This window comes from Diceros bicornis, chromosome 21 (assembly GCF_020826845.1).
Source record: "Diceros bicornis minor isolate mBicDic1 chromosome 21, mDicBic1.mat.cur, whole genome shotgun sequence".
Taxonomy (NCBI): domain Eukaryota; kingdom Metazoa; phylum Chordata; class Mammalia; order Perissodactyla; family Rhinocerotidae; genus Diceros; species Diceros bicornis.
In genome coordinates this window covers 29454439-29473031 of record NC_080760.1, presented here as the reverse complement: position 1 = coordinate 29473031, position 18593 = coordinate 29454439, and the positions used below count along the sequence as shown (strand labels likewise).

The following is an 18593-nucleotide window of genomic DNA, read 5'->3' as shown; positions in this document are numbered from 1 at the left end:
ATAACATTATGTGTATGTGTTCATATGCAAAATTCAGCATGTTTCCAATGCACTAGCTTGTCTTCATAGGGCCACCAAATAATGACCATAACCTTGATTTAAGGTGTAAAATATGAGGAACTATTAAAATATATATATATACACACACATTCATGCAATGTATAGTTTAATTACAGTAATGTGATTTTGAATTCATAGAAGTTACCTTGCTTTTACATTATTAAACTGAAAAAAAATCGTACTCTTTTAAACCCCACAATTATTCTATTCCATAAAATGTTTTAAGGATAATTCTTATTATCCATTTCATTTTTATAAAATACAAAACACAAGCTGATTTCAAATCTGGAACAGGATCTTTCTTTTAGGTTACAGTTTGGATAGTTTCTGCATCTAAAGTTAGTGTTTAATTAAAGAAAAAGTACAAAATGAAGTAAAAAAGAGATGTTTAAAAGCCTTCTTGGTAAGTTACTTCAGATCTGTACTTACCATGAAAAAATGATCATTTTGTAAAGTTTTATAACATCTCAATTGCTGAGGAATCATAAATAATATTTCTTTATTTTGGCAGGAAATTAACAATTAATATTTAGGAATCTTTTTTAACTTAGAATGTGAATTAAACACTATACCTGGAAAATATCTTGCTGATATTTTTCCAGTGATACTATTATTCATAATGGAGTAGCATTTTAAAAGCAATCTTAAAAAAAAATCCCCTAATTTAAAAGTTTGTCTATCTCATATAAACGAGGAGAAAAAAATTAGAAAAAGAGAAGAGAGTCACAAAGTGAAAAGAATCAAACAACCAATGGGAAAATCAAAATGGAGTTATTATAAAGTATTAATCACCAACCTTATGATTACTGATCTAAATTAAATGTTATACTCATTTAATTAAATTTTTAAAAATAGTCTTCTTAAAATTTTATTGCTTTTAGGCCATGGCCATTACCTTTATGACCTGAAATACACGTGTCAGGCATATCAACCAATTGGCACCTATCCTCTTTTAAAGGTAGAAAAAAAGATGACTATTATATTGTAATACTTTGTTCTCTCTCTCCTCCTCTTTCTATTTTTCTTTTGTTTTTTGTTTTCGTTTTTGGATGGTTGGTGATTTGTTTGCTTCTCCTGGTTCCTGTTGATCAGTGGTGTTTGGCCAGTTTGTATTTTTCCAGACATCACTCCACGATGTTGTTGAGGTGTATGATGGGCCAACTCAGCAATCTTCTCTGTTATCTTCCCTCTCAGGATCCCATTCAGGTATCCTTTAATAGAACTGCCGTGCATCAGTTATTGATTAAAGACTGACTTTGATTGGTATTGTAGTGACAGTTGAGATTGATGTCATCCATATTAAAAATAAAGTAAACTGAAAATAGAATCACTCTATTTTAAAAAAAAAAGAATAGAAGCTCAATTAATAGTAACTCAAACTCTTGAGAAAAATATAACCAACTATTTTCTGGGATTGTAATCAAGTAAATATAATATTTAGTCAGTTAGTCTGTGGTGTTTAATGTAATATAAAATATTTAAGGATACTTTAAAGAATGAGGCAATTTGTATCAAGATGTAATTAAAGCCTACCGGTAAAAGTGTTGCAATTGAAGTTGAACCCAAAGAAAATATGTTGTCAGTGGTAGGGTATATTAAAGTAACTTGGTAGAACATAGATTGACATTTTCAAATGACAGTGTAAATTAATATAATTTGTTAGGTTCACTGAATGAAATTATTTATGATATCTTAGTGTTTGTTTTGTTGAGTAGGAGAATCACTTCCACTGAGTTCAGGTAATCAGATCACAATTCGATTTACTTCAGTTGGACCAATAACAGCTAAGGGATTTCACTTTGTTTATCAAGGTAAGTGACCCTGTAGCCTAGAAACACACTAAGGAATGATATTAGTTTCCATGCTTTGTTCAGAGTTATTGAATGATGAGATCCTATTAACCACATAGGAGAGATAAAAGTTGTGTGGGGTTTTTTTGACAGTTTTGCCCTGTCCCCTCCTCCATCACTAGAGCACTGTTATTTTGACCAAAGTCAAAAAAGACCTATTGCTTCCATCATCATCAAGTTAATTGTATGATTTTCCTTCCTTCCAACATATTGTTTTCAGCACATCTATTTTTTTCTGACAATTCTTCACTCTCTACGTATTGTTTTCCTCGTACTCTAGCACTCTAAATTAAAAATGTACAACATTTTGTGCTGATATACTAGACATGCCAAGGAAATCATTTCTCCATTCTAAAATTTTAGTTTCTCATTCTCTCAGAATTCAAACTTTCTTCATGGCTACTAAATATTTTTGTGTAATTGAAAGTCAGTTTACACAGTCTTTTCTCACCTTTTATAGACATCCTTCCACATTATCATTAAACTAAATTAAGAGCTATCATTTGAAATATTTTGTTTTAATTATCTATGAGCATGTAGTAGTTGTTCCCAAATGTATCTTGAACTTTATTCCTAAGAAACTTTTAAACATCTGTGATTTGATATTCTTATTAAACCCTCTAATCCCATTTATAATATTGGCTATAATATTATATTGTCTCAGTTTTAATAGTATTCCCTCTGTAAACAACATGTGGCATTATGAATTTAAAAAGGCACTATTACAAATTGAGTTGTTTTACTCAAGTCACATAAGAGGAATCAGTCTATTTGAAATTCATCATATCATTTTTTGGGCTGTTGTCAACCTCTTTAATGCCATCTGTATGTGTTTTAAAAAGAAAAAACATCCTGTTATCATTCTATTTTACTAAACCGAAAAAAAGTCACAATTGAAAGACATACCTATAAAACATAAAAGCAATTTCAAATTTGATATTGTACCATTATTAAAACAAAAACTTCTATTGTTGTTAATCTGTCTGACTTCTATTCTACTTAGCCTGAACGTAGATATTGTCTTCATCAAAATAAACATGTTCTGAACAACTAAGTCTGTGAATATGCTATGAAATTAATAAAGTATTATATTTGTTTTTTCAAATTTATGTTTTTAAGGACCAACTACTGACAAAAAAATTGTTAACATTACCTCATGTAACCTGACACATATTTTTTGAACTTGGTATCCCAATTTAAAAAGAAAAAAATATATTTTTCAGTTATCATCCTATAAATTGAAATATCTAACTCAGACTACTTTGTTATATTAATGAAGAGTTTGGTAAAACAAAAAATAGAGAAAAAACTTAGTTGATGTTGTTTAAAGGATCAAAAGTAAAATGTTTTTTGAATAAAAAATCTTGATGACAATAGCAGTATTTATTTTAAATTGTATTTTATTCTGTATGAATCTTAAAACTTTTAGAAATATATTTAAATTGTTAATTCAAGTTCTGATAAAAAATTGAGATTTCTTTGAAATTTGTTTAAATAGTTTGAAATATTTCTCTGCCAGATATGAAATTAAAATCAATAATTATTTGTACGCAGCTGTTCCTAGAACAAGTTCCACACAATGCAGTTCTGTGCCTGAACCAAGATTTGGAAGAAGAATTGGCAACGAATTTGCAGTCGGTTCATTGGTTCTTTTTGAGTGTAATCCAGGATATGTTCTCTACGGATCCATAGCAATTAGGTGTGATACAGTGCCCAATTCTTTGGCCCAATGGAATGATTCCTTACCTACCTGTATTGGTGAGTGCGTCAATTTGTATGCTTTGTGATTGTACGTATTTTATATGAAAATCAGTTGTCTTACATCTTTCAATATTTCTATTTTAGATCTAATAGTTATGCATTAACTTTTAAATACTTTATTCGTTATGATATACCTAAATATGCAAATTAGAGTGTATATTTGATGCAATTGAGGCGTGATGCAATCAATGAGGAATATTTTGTGTGGAATTAGCTGCATTCTCATTAGCTGTTTTCTCATTTATTGATTTATATGGCTGAAAATATACTTACATATTTCCAATAACAGAGAAATTTAATGCTACTAATTATTGAAATAAATATCATTTTTTATTTTTAAAAGTTTATACAAAGATTTCTATGCCAGTATGTAAAGAGTTTACATATGTTTTAAGGATCACAGACTCTGATTTTTTTGAACGTATTTTACTTTGGCTTCAAAAAAATTAGAGAATATGCATTAGTAGATAAAGCTGTTTTTTCTTTTCTCTACTAGTTATAGATATGTATAAAAAATATAAAATCAGAGATTTTCCCAGTCTTTTACAAGTATAAATGGTAATGCTTTGAATTAGTAGAATGCATAGGGTTAGGCAGAAATCTCATTATTCCAACCTTTATTTTTGCAATCCTACATCTAATTTTAATTGATAAATAGAAAATATACTTTCTAAAGTTATGGGCCCCTAGCCCTGCTAAATTATACGAAACAGATTAAAATATTCTCTAAACCACACACACAAAAAAAGTTTAAAATCTTCTATTATTCCAGGATCATTACAATGACTTTTGGTTCTTATAGAGTTCCACAGATGAAGAAAATGTAGAAGCTTGGGAAGTTGCTTTCTTCTCTGTCCCAAGAGCCTAACTGGAAATTAATTTTTTTTAATTTCATAGTATTAAATTAAAAAAAGGATAGTAAAACTTAATCTCCGGTCAAGAAATAGTTCTAACGAGTTGAGGTTTTTTCCTTAAAGTTTTATTGGTATGTGATTTGGAAAATAAGAGGAAAGTTTTCTTAAAATAAAAGATAAGCAAAATTTTGTTTTTATTTTAATAATCTCAATTCTCAATTTTTTGATAGAGAAGACATGAGTGTGTATATGCACACATATAACATATACACTTATAATATATAAAATTTATTTTTAATGACTCATTTTGCCATACCTATACATGAAAAGAAATTACATGTATCAATAGTTTTTATTTTTAACTTTTAAAAACACCTTTTAGTGTATTTTAACACATATTTAACATAATTTTAGCTTATGGTTCATTAAAATAAAATATATTTTTAAATTGTGAAACCATATGGAAAGTATACTCATTTCTACTGAGGAAAGAGTCAAGATAAAGTCTGTTGCTATGCATTCATAGAATATGTAATTTGTATAGGACAAATCTGCTCTAACTAGGTAAAATATCTTTTACCGTTCAAATCAGGGCATTATTAATTATTGTGCTGGGAAAATGGCATGAACCAAGAATGATTAAAAAAAAAAAAAGGAAGGATAGATGGTTACACGCTCTCTCTACGAACATTGTACCTCCACAACCCAAAACAGATATATCTAGCATATTTCACGGAGCATTTCTGTTACAACCAATATTTTAATTCTGCCCACTACAAAAAATAGAATGGGGACTATTCTTTTATTTGTTGAAAACCACCTACAATAGATAATTTAAAACACTGGAAGACTGTAAATGACTCTTCAGCATTCTCATCTTTCAGCTAAATAACCCCAATTTCTGATATGATTACCATTTACTTAATGCTTTCTATTTGGCAGGTTCCATGCTCAGTAATTTAAAATATATATTTATTTTAATTCTCCCAGCAAACCTATGGAGAAGTTACTCTCAGAATTTACAGATGAATAAATTGAGTCTTAGAGAGGTGAAACAGTTCTTTTTAAAGTGACATAACATAGTAAGGGGTAGAGTTGGGGCAGGATTTGAAACTAAGTTTTCTGACTCCAAATGTCAACCTAAATGATGGAGGACTGCTTCTCTTTCTGTTTTGACTTATAGGCTAATTCTGTCCTAATTCGATTTCTACATCTTATTTATAAGGGGGAATTTCTTACCCTATTAAAATACATTTTTGGCAATCAACAAGTAAAAGAGAGTAAATCATTTGGACTTGATGTTCCTCCTATTTTGTGCCTAGCCTAGAGCTAGGGTTAATAGAACAAACAGATCTTCCCCTTTACATGCTTTTGTATTCTTGTAAAGAGGAAGCAGATAATGTTCCTCCTTCTAAGCCACAATATATGTTGACTTCATACTCTTAGAAAATCATAGTAAATAAATTATCCAAACTAAAGGAACCATGAGATGAGAGAAATGCTCCTCTATGGCTGTGCCAGAATTAGCCATGCAATATGCATAAATCGGAAATTACATTGCTTTACATCAGCTTAATGATTGAAGACAGACACATGTTAATAATAAATCTCTCCAGCTTCACAATGGATTTTTAAATATTTCTCTATGAATATTAGGCATTATTCATTATTTCTGCCTTACTTTTCCCAGTAATTATTTATGTAATTTCTGTGTCACTTTATTTATGTAGATCTTGATAGAAAATGTCAATGGCACATAATAGAGGGTAACTAGATAAGTAGTTGTCTTCATTTAGTTTCATATGTATGATGAAAATTCCTTCAAGATAATCATCTATTATAAAAATACAGTGATATGATGACATATGGAAACTCATAAACGAGCCCGTTAATCTTTAAATATCATTGAAAAAATCCATCTATTCCTCTAGAGTGTCCCAAGAACCTACGTATGCAAAACACTGGATGTGTAAATCTATGAATTACTCCTTAAAGGTTTTGTTTGTATATTTGTCATGTTACTGTCCTAATTAATGGGGAAAAGTTATAAAGAATCATGTAAAACTGAATAAACTCTTCATAGCTGGGAATTGTAGTAGGTTTTCAGCATAAGGGTTAGTTGAGTCTTGGGTAATAGTCTTGGGCTTTGATCTTAACACTAAATTGTGGTGAGTTACTACATGATCCTAGAAAATTTGCATAATCTCTGATTCTCAATTCCCATATCAATAAAACAGGAAAATAAGAGAACATCTTCACAGGTTTATTGTGGCTATTAAATGATTTAAACCCTTGGCATAGTTCTTGGAACCTAGTAAATATTCAAAAATTAAGCTGCTTTTGTTGTTGCCAAATCCGCCACCATAGAATCAGGGGAGAAAACTTCAATTCTAAAAATTGTTTCTAGAATACAGAACCTGCATGCAGAGCTGAGAAAGGGTTTGATATTATTGATTTTCCTTTGTTAATATGTTGTTTTAATAACACTTTGAAGTTATTATATGTAAAAATTATCTTCCACAGAAGATTTTTGCATCTTGGAAAAGGCTAAAAACATGATCTCCTGTCATTCTTTTCAGTTCTGATTTAGGGTTTCTTGAATTCAAGATTTTTCTTTGCACTTAAAATTTTTAAGAAAGGCTTTAGGAAGTATAATGACAATTTCCTTGAGAATAATAGCAATTATTTATTAGAATATGCTGTTTAGGGGGACTGTGAAATTTCTTTCTATCAATTTATGCATTGATGGACAATTGATGCATTGTCCGTTAAGAACAAAGGGTTAAAGAGGGGAGACTTAAAACAATAGACATATATTCTTCATTTGGTTTGTTTTCATTGTTTGCAAGGATACAAAATAAAAGTAAAGTTAAAATTAAAACGATTATTACAATTCTAATTGGCCTTGAAAAAATGTATTTAACCAAGGTTTGCACTCTGCGTTTTCTTCTGACCCTGAAAAATTCAAACGTTACGTTATCCAAAGAAATTTCCTTTGTCCATGAAGATATAAAGATGAGACAAGGTTAGAAAAAGGAAAGAGATAAAGAGGAGAAATGAGCTGACATTAAAAAAAGGTGAAAAAAAGAAAAATGAAAGAACATTTTAGGAAGAGAAAAAGGGAAATGAGAGAAAAAAAAGAGAATATTTTATGAGATGGAGAGTAGAGAATAAGAACTCTGAACTATAAACATAAGCCATTTTTGGTTAAAGCAAAAGCCTCTATTCTACATGATTATTACAAAGCTTTTTCATATGTCAGATGTGTCAGTTGGTTACTCCCAGTGTTTTTGCCATCAGAAATAGAAATCCATGTAAATAAAGGAAGGTCATGCCATTGGGTAATGGATTTATCTTAGCGAGGACAGGAGCTCCTATGGGCCACTAAAGCCTGTGAAAGACTTTCAGACTGTGCCCTGTCCATGGCTGACATTCAGCTTCAAGAGTACATGCTAGTGTACTGTCCTCAGCCTGAATGGATTCAGCCTCACTTTCTACTTTAAGGGCGAAAGATGAGGTACCCAGGAACCATTACAATCTTTCTGTCAAAACCCATTTATCTGTAGGTCCCTGGGCTTTTTGAGAAACTTGTCACTGCATCTATGAAGAGTCCTTAAAGATAGAACAGACTACCTTCTATTTTGCATTAGTTTGAAAGTACATAACTAGAGACAGAAAATTGTATCAGATGACTTCTCTTTCCTGCCAAGAAAGAAAAGGACATATTACTTTATACCTTTTAAAAAATAATGTATACCTTGTAGAACAGGTATAAATCTAGAAAATTGAATATGTAACAGAAAGACATATGGGATCTGTGTGAGACAAGAAAGAGAAAGGTGATGATTCTAAATGACACGGATGATAGCTCAGTTTAGGTTTTACCATTTGCTCCTACTGCTAATCTTTACATAAATGAAAATATAAGTTGCATTTCTATTTTTAACTACAAATATTTTTAGCTTCAAAATGTTCTGAATAAAAATGATTGTGTTTTAAAATATTCAAAAAAAGAAAAGGCTTGATGTCTTAAAAACTCAAATATGAGAGTCAAATGCAGAGTTATCTCAGGTTGATATCAAAGCATTATCTTCAATTTGTGCTCATTTCCAGTATCTGTTACCTGGATAAAATGTTAACTGCCTCAAGGCCTTTGAACTTTCTATTCCTTCTGTTTGGATTACGCATCCCTGAGATATCTTTTGGACTTACTGTATCGCTTCATTCAAGTCTCCACTTGATTATCTTCTTTGGCATCCTATATAAAATAATTTTCTGCCACCGATCCTGTATTGGTTCTCTACACCCTTACCCTGCTTTTCTTTTAAGCAACCACCCACCATATTATATATAGTTTTTTTTTTTAATTTCTTATTCTTTTTGCCCTCCTCTTCCCTGTTTGTTTTTATGCTCAACCAAAAGAGGACCTGGCACATAATTCGTACTCAGTAAAAATTGGTTAAGCGAATGGATTTTAGCAAATAACTGTGATAATTTCCTGAATTTTTGTAGAAGTCGAACACCTTGGCCCAATTCCCAAGTCCAGGACCCATGCGTTTTCAATTTCAGTCTTTAACCACATGGTGATGCTCTTGCTTCCTTTGTTTGCTTGCGCCTTTACAAGTCATCTCAAGTTTCAGACTTCTCTGAGAATCTGTAGGAAAGATACATAGGTAAAACACAAACAATAGATTTACATATTAAATGGGTAATTTTATTCTGAGAGAGAATAAATTATTTATACTTTACTGTTTAGTTATAATCTTTGACAATCTATTTACAGGATTTTACACATAATGATTTTATTTTCTCTGCCTTCACCCTGCAGTGAATGCTCAGTTAACAGCTTAAGCCAAGTGAGCATCCAATTGAAACCAAAAGAAGACAGCTTTCTACCTTCTTAATGATTTCTATCTCAATTGTATTGTTTACTGCTGTCAACACTTTCATTTATTTTCTGTAGTAGTAAAACACAATAAAATGTTCAGTAATTTTGCAAAAACTGACATGCTGAAATTAAATTGTTCACTGGAAAGTAGCCCCATTAGACATGATATGTGAGTTGTGCTTTTAGGTGCTCATAGTTAAAATGATCAAATATCAAGTTAGGGGATCCAAAAATTTAAATAACCAGGACGTAAATAATATTTAATAATCTTGTTCAAATCTGTTGTATCAACCCATTCTTAGGTAAATTACAGTAAACTACAATAATATTTTGATAAAAACATTGGACTTGGAATAAATGTAAAACAAAATTATGCTGAAGACTGAGTTTTCATCTTCCAAATTTGGCCTTGTTACACTTCACAATTTCTTAAAATTTTCATCTCGTAAAACCCCAAGCTCTTCTCCCTCTCAGACTCTGTGATTCAAATAACCCCCTGCAGCTATTAATAGCTCTGACAATGTATAGCCTTAGGCATAAGTACTTTTGTCAGTGGGTGGTCTCCTTTGAAAAGCCCCTGAACCTGCCTCTTATTCCCCTTAGGCAAAAAGTCTTTAATTACTGCTTATCCCATTACCCCTGTCTGGGTTTGTTTTCTCCAAGTCCTTTAGAGACTCAGAAAGAAATGCTTTTGCTTGTATTGGCTCCAAAGCAATGCCTGCCTGTGTCATCTTTTCTTAGAGTGGGGAAGAAATAGATGAAGAAATATATACAGGATCTGAACTCTCATTCATTGATTCATCTATTCATCCATCCATTCATCCATGAAAAAGTTATTAAATATAATAATGAAGAGCATTTATTAGCATTTGTATGAAGCACTATTAAGCATTATCTCATTTAACATTGACACCAACACCAGGAGGTAGATAAGATTATTATTTCTCTTTTATAGATAGTAAAACATCTATGGTTTAGAGACCAAAGCAGAATTAGGATTTGAACTCAGGCACTTGATTCTTAAAGCTGTTCTCTTAATCCATATGTTACATTGTGTAATACTGATTAGAAGGGAAATTTATAATATATCCTTTTTAAAATAGGAAACAAATGTTAGGTTAAATAATTTATATGGGAAGTGAAACTCTGTAAAACATTATATATGTGGTAATGCATGTCTGGGAATACTTTTATAGTATATTTTGTTGAAAAAAAATAAGAGTGATTGAAGTAGAATTAAACAAATACGGCTTGTTTAGGAAAATACTAAGAGAAAGGAATGATGCAGGAATAAAGAGGTAAAGAGGTAACTTGTAACCACAAGATATACACAGATATACAATCAGTCATTCAACAATTTATTCAATAAGCATTTACTGAGTGCTTACTAAGTGTCAGGCACTATTCTGGGCACTGACAACATAGCTTTGAATAAGAAGATAAGATCATTGCTCTTGTGGAGTTTACATTTTACTGGAGGGAGATAGAACACATCACTAAATATATTCTCATCTTTCAGATAGTGGTAAATGCTATGGGGAAAAGTAAAGCAGAGGCTGAAGGCTAGAGGAAGACATCCAGGGCATGCTGCTGTTTTATACCCAAATGAAATGAATTGAGGGGGTTATATCAAAGTTTGGGAGGCGAGCAAGTGGATAGACTGTGAGGGGGAGAGAGATTTGACATGTCCAAGCTACAGCAAGAATACCAGGTGTCTGGAACACAGTCAGTGTCGGCTAGAGCGATAGGAGAAGACTTTGGAGAGGCAGAGCAGAGGCCAAGTCATATGGAGCCTAAAAGGCTGTGGAGAGTTTGAATCTTCTCTTAGTAGTGTGGGAATTCATTGAGCTAGTGAGTGATATGATCTTAGTTTCTGAAAAATCACTGTGGCAAGTGTAAGGAGGGGTGGAGTAGAAGCAGTAAGAATGAGTAGAAGCCTATTGCAATGATGGGAAGGAAAGGTAATGGTGATTTAGACAGGAAGGTCATGATCAATGATGAGAATTGGTTAGCTTCGGGATATAGTGTTAAGATAGAGCTGATGAAGTTTACTGATAGACTGAATGTAGATGTAAATGTGAGCTCCAATGTAAGACAGAGAAATTGGGGTGAGTCCTAGATTTTTGGCCTAAGACCTGGGTGAATGGTGGTGACATTTGTTGAGAAAGGGAATAGCGTGGGGGAGAATTTCAAAATAATTGTTTTGGACATGTTAATTTTGAGATACTTATGAGACATTTTATTGCAAAACTCTGGACAGAAGTCATGGCTAGAGATAAACTAGAGATAAACATTGAGTAGTCATAGTATGTAGATAGCATGAAAATTGATGCCATCACTGAGGGGTGGTGGTTAGGAAGAGAAGAGACGATGGCCTAGGATCAAGTCATAAAGTGTTACAACATTTAAAAGATCAGAAAGAGGAGGATAAGCTACAAAAAAAAATTGTGAGTGTAACCAGTAGTATTGAAGAAAGGCAGGAGAGTGTGGTGTCCTGATGGCCAAGGAAAGAAAGGCTCAAGGTGGGAGATAATTACTCATAGACTGAATAAAATACAAATTAAGAATTGAATATCACATCACAACAAGAATATTCTGGTGACTTTGACATAGTCATTTCAATAGAGTGGAGTGGACAAAAGCCTGATGGAATGGATGGAGGAGAGAATGGAAATGAGGAAGAGGGGATAGCTTGTCATTGCAGCAGCATGGAAGGAAATCCTAGAATGCAAAGGGTAAAAGAGTTAGAATCTTGGCACCACAGCAAGCAGAGTTCCAGAAAAAAGTTGATTACCTCATCTTCTCAGACTTCAGTCTGTTGGAAGCAATGAAAATATAAAAAGAAAACAAACAAAGCAAAACAGAAACAGACTCATAGATACGGAAAACAAATTGGTGATTGCCAGAGGGCAGGGGGTTGGAGGTGGGTGAAATAAGTGAAGGAGATTAAGAGGTACAAACTTGTAGTTATAAAATAAATGTCATGGGGATGTAGTATACAGCATAGAGAATATGGTCAATAATATTGTAATTACTTTGTATGGTGACATATGGTAACTAGACTTATCATGATGATCATTTCATAATGTATAAAAATATCAAATTACTATGATGTACACCTGAAACTAATATAATATTGTATGTCAATTATACTTCAATTAAAAAAAAATGAAAACAGTGTGAGCTATACGAGGATAGAGCTGTACAGGAAAGCACATGGTGCTATGGGAAACTATGGGTCACTTAACACACAATGGAGTCAGCAAAGAGTTAAAGAGATAGCTAAAGAGTTAAAGAGGTAGATTGAATGTCCATGGATGGTAGGTGTTAGCTAGGTGAGAGTAGGTCGTACCAAGTCACAGCATTAAGAGAGTATATAGTTTAGTAGGCTGGACTGGGATAGGGGATTGGGATGATGAAGTATTAGGAAATTATGGGTGCATATAAGCCTGGAGATGTTTTTAGAGACTAACACAATTAACTATATTTATCTGCAGAATAAAGGCAAAGGGGAGATTTTTGAAGGACTTTCAGCAGTGAGGTAACATGGTCAAACTTTAATTTTAAAAAGATAGTTTTAACAGTAATGTGGAGACTACGTTACATGGAAAGTGTACCAGCCATAGCCGGAGGTCTGTTGATGTGATTAATGTAGCAACCTAGAAAAAAAATGAGAGTGAGGTAGGCTGGTGACGTGAAGACGGAGTGGAAGAACATCTGTAAAGTATTTTCTTTCATCTCAGGGTCAGCACTCATCAATCACTTTTTTCCCTCCTATTTTTGGGGTGAATCTCTATTTTACAATTTTTTCTGCGCTCCTGGCATGCCATTCTCAAATCACGCAAAACTGTTGGTATTCTTTATAGGAACTAAATTCTTGCTGACCGATTTAAACCTGAATTTATATATAACCCAATAACGTAGATGTATAAGAAAATACAGCAAAGTGATTTTCTCTAAATTGCCCTAGGTTTTTGCATTTGGTTTTGGAAGTAGTAAAAAACTGTATTATAAACTTTTTAAAAATTATTATTACAAATGATATATCCTTATATCTCACTGTTATAGCCACACTAGGACAAATGCCCAAGGATCATAGTGCGACTGGCGCCTAAAATAACAACAGTTGCAGGAAAAAGAAATACAATTTTATTGACTTCTTACTGTTTTCCAAGCAATGTGCCAGCTTCTTTATGTACATTATCCTATCTATGTATTTTTCACAAAAGCTCTTTGGAAACAATTGCATTACCCTTTCACAGACAAGGTATCTGAGTATCAGAGTGTTTAAGGAACGGGTCCAACATCACACAGTATTTAAAATTGTAAGTTAGGTCATGCCCAGAACCAAGCTGGTACTATTAGTGGTATGAGAATTTTACTTTAAGATTAGTACCTTTTAAAATTGATAGAAGCCTTTAGTGACTTCAGAGCAGGTCTACATACTTATTCTTTCTTATAGTAGTTGTTTTGGCAATAACCAAACTGGCACCATATTGAGTATTTTCCTTCCACTGAAGAACATGGACTCTGGAGCCAAACTACTGTATTCAAATCCCATCTCCATCTCTTACTAGCTATGTGATCTTGGGCAAGTTATTTAATCTCTTAGTGACTCCATTTCCTCAGCTGTAAAATGAGGAGTATACTTATTCATATCTTATTGGATTGTTGGGAGGCTTTGTGGGTTAAAATATGTAAAGAACTTAGAAGTGTGCCTGGCAAATAGGCTCTATATAAATGTTATCATCATAACATAATTGTTAGCATCATTATCATTACTCCTCAAAGGATTCTATTATTCCTCAAAGGATGGGTAAAGAGAAAAGTAACAAATATAAAACAATTCTTCAAAAAATTCTATATTTAGATATGAGCAAATTTTTTTTTTAAGAAGTTTTTTTTTTTTTTAATTTCTTTGCCCCCAAAGCCCCAGTAGATAGTTGTATGTTATAGCTGCACATCCTTCTAGTTGCTGTATGTGGGATGCGGCCTCAGCATGGCCGGAGAAGCGGTGCGTTGGTGCGCGCCCGGGATCCGAACCCGGGCCGCCAGCAGCGGAGCACGCGCACTTAACCACTAAGCCACGGGGCCGGCCCCAATATGAGCAATTTTTAATGCAAATTTGTCAATGCACTTTTTTAGTCATATAATACAAATGATATGCTATTACTGAATTAATTATAGTATGATTTTAGATATGCCATTGTAGGGTTATCCATTAATGTTGTCTAATTATTTTTAAAATAATGGTATGGGTACCATAGGTACCATAGGCACCATAAAAACAATGGTATAGGAAGACAATTTTCTTTGTTTTTATGAGTTTTAAAAAATAGCATGATTTGTTTGTGTTTGCAAGTCTAGTATCTGTCTAAGATGTTATCTCTGATCTTTTCTCTTATTTTAATCCTTTGCATTAGAATTAACTCTCTCTCTTGGATTGCTTTACTTTTAGTGCCCTGTGGTGGAATTTTAACTAAGCGCAAAGGGACTATTTTGTCTCCTGGATACCCTGAGCCTTATGACAACAATCTGAATTGTGTATGGAAGATCACAGTGCCTGAGGGAGCTGGCATTCAAGTAAAGATATTTAAATTTTTCTTCTTTTCATTGTATGTTTGAAGTTAATCTTTTCAGCGATGACAGGATTCACTTTATTTCTAAAAGTTTAGCCAGTGCTTTTGACTGACGTGGTTGAATTTAATAGAAAGACACATTAATTTTTTTACCTGCAAGTAACAGAAAGCCAATTCAAGATGCCATAAGCAATAAGAAAAATGTGTTGCTCCAAATAACATGGAATATTGGGGTAACATGATTCAAGGGCTGTTTGTTTCAGAGGGTCAGTTGTGTGATTCCTGACCCAGGTTTTTCCTAACTTTTTGCTCTGCCATTCTTAGTATGTTGGCTTAGTTCTTGGGATTCCTTTTTCACGTTGAGATGGCTGCAAAAGCTTTAGGCATAACAGCCTTATACAGCAATGGCCAATAGCCAAAATGGAATGTCTCTATCTTATGATCTTTTACGATAGTTAAGAGAACTTGTCAAGAAACCTTCCAGCAGAATTTCCCTCCTGTCCTATTAACTAAGTTTGCAGTATATCCATTCCTAAGCCATACACTGGGCAATGGCAAAAGATTTACTATGATTTGAGTCAAACAAATCAATATTAAGTACCTGGATCAAGCAAAGGGTTCATCCTCCTCTGATGTACACAGTTCTCATTTAATTGAACAAAACAAGTTCTCTATTAGTAAGGAAGAGGGATGCTATTCTGTAAACAGTCTACCATATTATTTCAATTGTGACCATTTTTAGGGGAGCAATTTGACCAGTTATTCTGTTTTACAAGGACATTTCTGGATAAACCGATAGTATTTTACTCTGAGCCTGTGTATATTCTATGGAAGGTAATTATGCTTCACAAAATGTTACGTAGTCTATGTTTCATAAAAATAACCTGATTACTTCTCCAATTGAGTCATAAGATTTTCCTTTAGAAACTTGAGATGTATGTCAGTTATGGAAACAGTAGCCAAGACATCATTCACTAAAACTGAAATTAGAGGCTAGCCCCGATGGCCTAGTGGTTAAAGTTTGGTATGCTCCACTTCAGCGGCCTGGGTTCAATTCCTGGATGTGGGACCACACCACTCGTCTGTCAGTGGCCATGCTGTGGTAGCAGCTCACATAAAATAAAAAAGAGGAAGATTGGCAACAGATGTTAGCTCAGAGCAAACCTTCCTCTGCAAAAACAAAAACAAAAACTGACATTAGATAGAAGTATAATTTTCAGTAAAAAAAAAAACAAAAAACCGCTTTTTGAGTTTATAATTTTTCAAAAAATTCACAAAATTACTCGACTGGTGCCAGGAGTAAAATAGGTCAATCAACCAATGAGAAAACATGAAACATACATTTTCAGTGTTTTAAAGACATTAAAAATCAAAAGACTGTAGATCTATAGATCTACTCTTACATTCTGGCTAGCTGGACTATCATTTTATGGCCATCTTGTAAAATTTGGAGACAACCAATTAATCATATCTTATTATTGGAGGAATTAACAAGGATTTTAGGATTGTCCAGGTTCCAGGTTGTACAGAGGTCTGAAATGAGACGATACCTTTGGAATCTTCAGAGAACAATTGCTATCTCCTGTGGTTATAAGTTTATGAAGGTTATCCTAGAGCATCTATATATTGACATCAGCTTGTCCATTTCCATCTCATCTTAAAATAATAAAAACCCTGGTATTTTCCCTCTAATTCTCATCCTCTGTTTTTGACCCCCTGTAATGTAACTTTAGCATTCACTCTCTTAGCGATCACTGAGGACTCATAGTCATTAAATCCATCGTGTTGCTCATCCTGCTTATTCTGTCAGTAACATTCTGTCCTGCCCATTCTCCCCTCACTCTTAAAACATGTTTTCCATCCTTAGTTCTATGGCACTAATATTCTCTTAGACTTTGTTCTCTTTCCTATTCTACATCTGTGGCTTCTGCCTGTACATCTAGGAACACGGTCTCCTCTGCCTCTTCAACTCATGGTGTTCGCAAGATTCTGTGGCCTTTTTTCATTTTACCTTACACCAATCTCTCTGCTGCCTTGTCAACTTCCATGGCTTCGGCTACCATTTGGTGCTGATGATGCCCAGGACCTAAATCATAATAGATGACCAGCAACCATGCTTTCTAAATAAATGACTGAACAGATGATGATTTCTAAACCTAAATATCTAATCCAGCCCTTTCACCTGAGCTGTGTGCCCTATATCCAACTAAACTTCTTGCTGACATCTCAAATCCAATCTGTTAAAAACGCACTTCGTGATTTTTTCGCAAAATTTTGGATCTTCCCCGGTAAGCTCTGTCTCAGAATGAACTCATTCGTTCAGTCGCACAAGCCAGAAATCTTGATGGTTTTTCTTTCTCGTCTACTCTGAACCACAAAATACGTCAGGTCTGTCTTTCACAAATCTCTCAAATAAGTCTATTTCTCTCCATCTACATTTTTATGACTCAGGATTAGGTGGTCATCATTCCTGTCCCAGGATCTTATTCTCCTCCAATCCTCTCTGCCTCTTAAGGCAAAGAGAGTAAACTTCTAAAAATAAAAATCTAATACTATCACTTTCCTGCTTACGATACCTCATTTTTCCCCTATATCCTTAACTCCCTGACACAGTTAATTACGTTTTTGTGCTTTGTCCTCATTTCTTGCCTCTTTTATTCACACTAGTTTAGTTCTTTATAAAAGCCTAGCTCTCTCTTGCCTCTGGGCCTTTGTACATGTTCCCTCTGCCTGCAACGCTCTCCATGGTCTCCCTTTATTTGGCTTATTCTTACTGATCTTTGTCTCAACTTAAAAACAGTTCTTGTGGAAGACCTTCCATGAACTTGAGACAAGGTTAAGTCCCTGTGTTATGTGTTCTCATAGATCCCTGTAATTTCATTATCATAACACCCATCACATTTTACTGTTATTACTTAATTATCTGTAAGCTCATGAGGGCAGTAACTACGTCTGTTCCTGCAGCTAGCACAGTGCCTGGCAGTATATGCTCAGTAAATATTTTTTAAATGAATCAGTGAATACCTCCACTAGCAGTGAAGTTTTGGTCTAGTCATGCATCATTTAACGACAGGGATATGTTCTGAGAAATACATCGTTAGGTGATTTTGTTGTTATGCGAACATCACAAGAGTGTATTTACACAAACCTAGATGGTATAGCCTACTATATACCTAAACTATATGGTACTAATCTTATGCAACCATCGTTATATTTGTGGTTCATTGCTGACTGAAGCATCATTATGCAGCGCATGACTGGATTTTAAGGAGTTAACACAGCATGATGAACTAAGAAGACATCTCAGAAGATATATGTTGTATATCACTTGTACTAGCCAAACACTATTCAAAACTGGACACTTATATCAGTGACACCATAAAATCTTTCACTGAGGAAGTATTTTGTTTAATGATTGTACTTTAGAAAACAGAATTTGAGTTTAGCAGAGCATTTATCAAAATATAGAGTGTGAAGCATATTGGGCTTTTAATTTTAAATACACTAAAGAACTACAAGCACTCTTTTCTAATTAACCTCTTATATGTATGCTAATTTTAGACATATCACTAAATCATAGGAAATTCTATAACACACACAT

The 18593-nt window shown here is 33.4% G+C and overlaps 1 protein-coding gene across 3 annotated transcripts in view; it reads left to right on the top strand.

The window, feature by feature from the left end:
* The window catches only part of CSMD3 (CUB and Sushi multiple domains 3), a 1210091-nt gene that overhangs the window by 1026478 nt on the left and 165020 nt on the right, over positions 1 to 18593 (top strand). For 2 of the 3 annotated variants that reach the window (XM_058564812.1, XM_058564811.1), the window contains 4 exons: positions 1153 to 1266; positions 1776 to 1871; positions 3465 to 3668; positions 14872 to 14996. In XM_058564812.1, the coding sequence (XP_058420795.1) occupies positions 1153 to 1266; positions 1776 to 1871; positions 3465 to 3668; positions 14872 to 14996 (539 nt within the window). The remainder of the gene's footprint in view (positions 1 to 1152; positions 1267 to 1775; positions 1872 to 3464; positions 3669 to 14871; positions 14997 to 18593) is intronic. The other variant, XM_058564813.1, reaches the window with a different exon arrangement.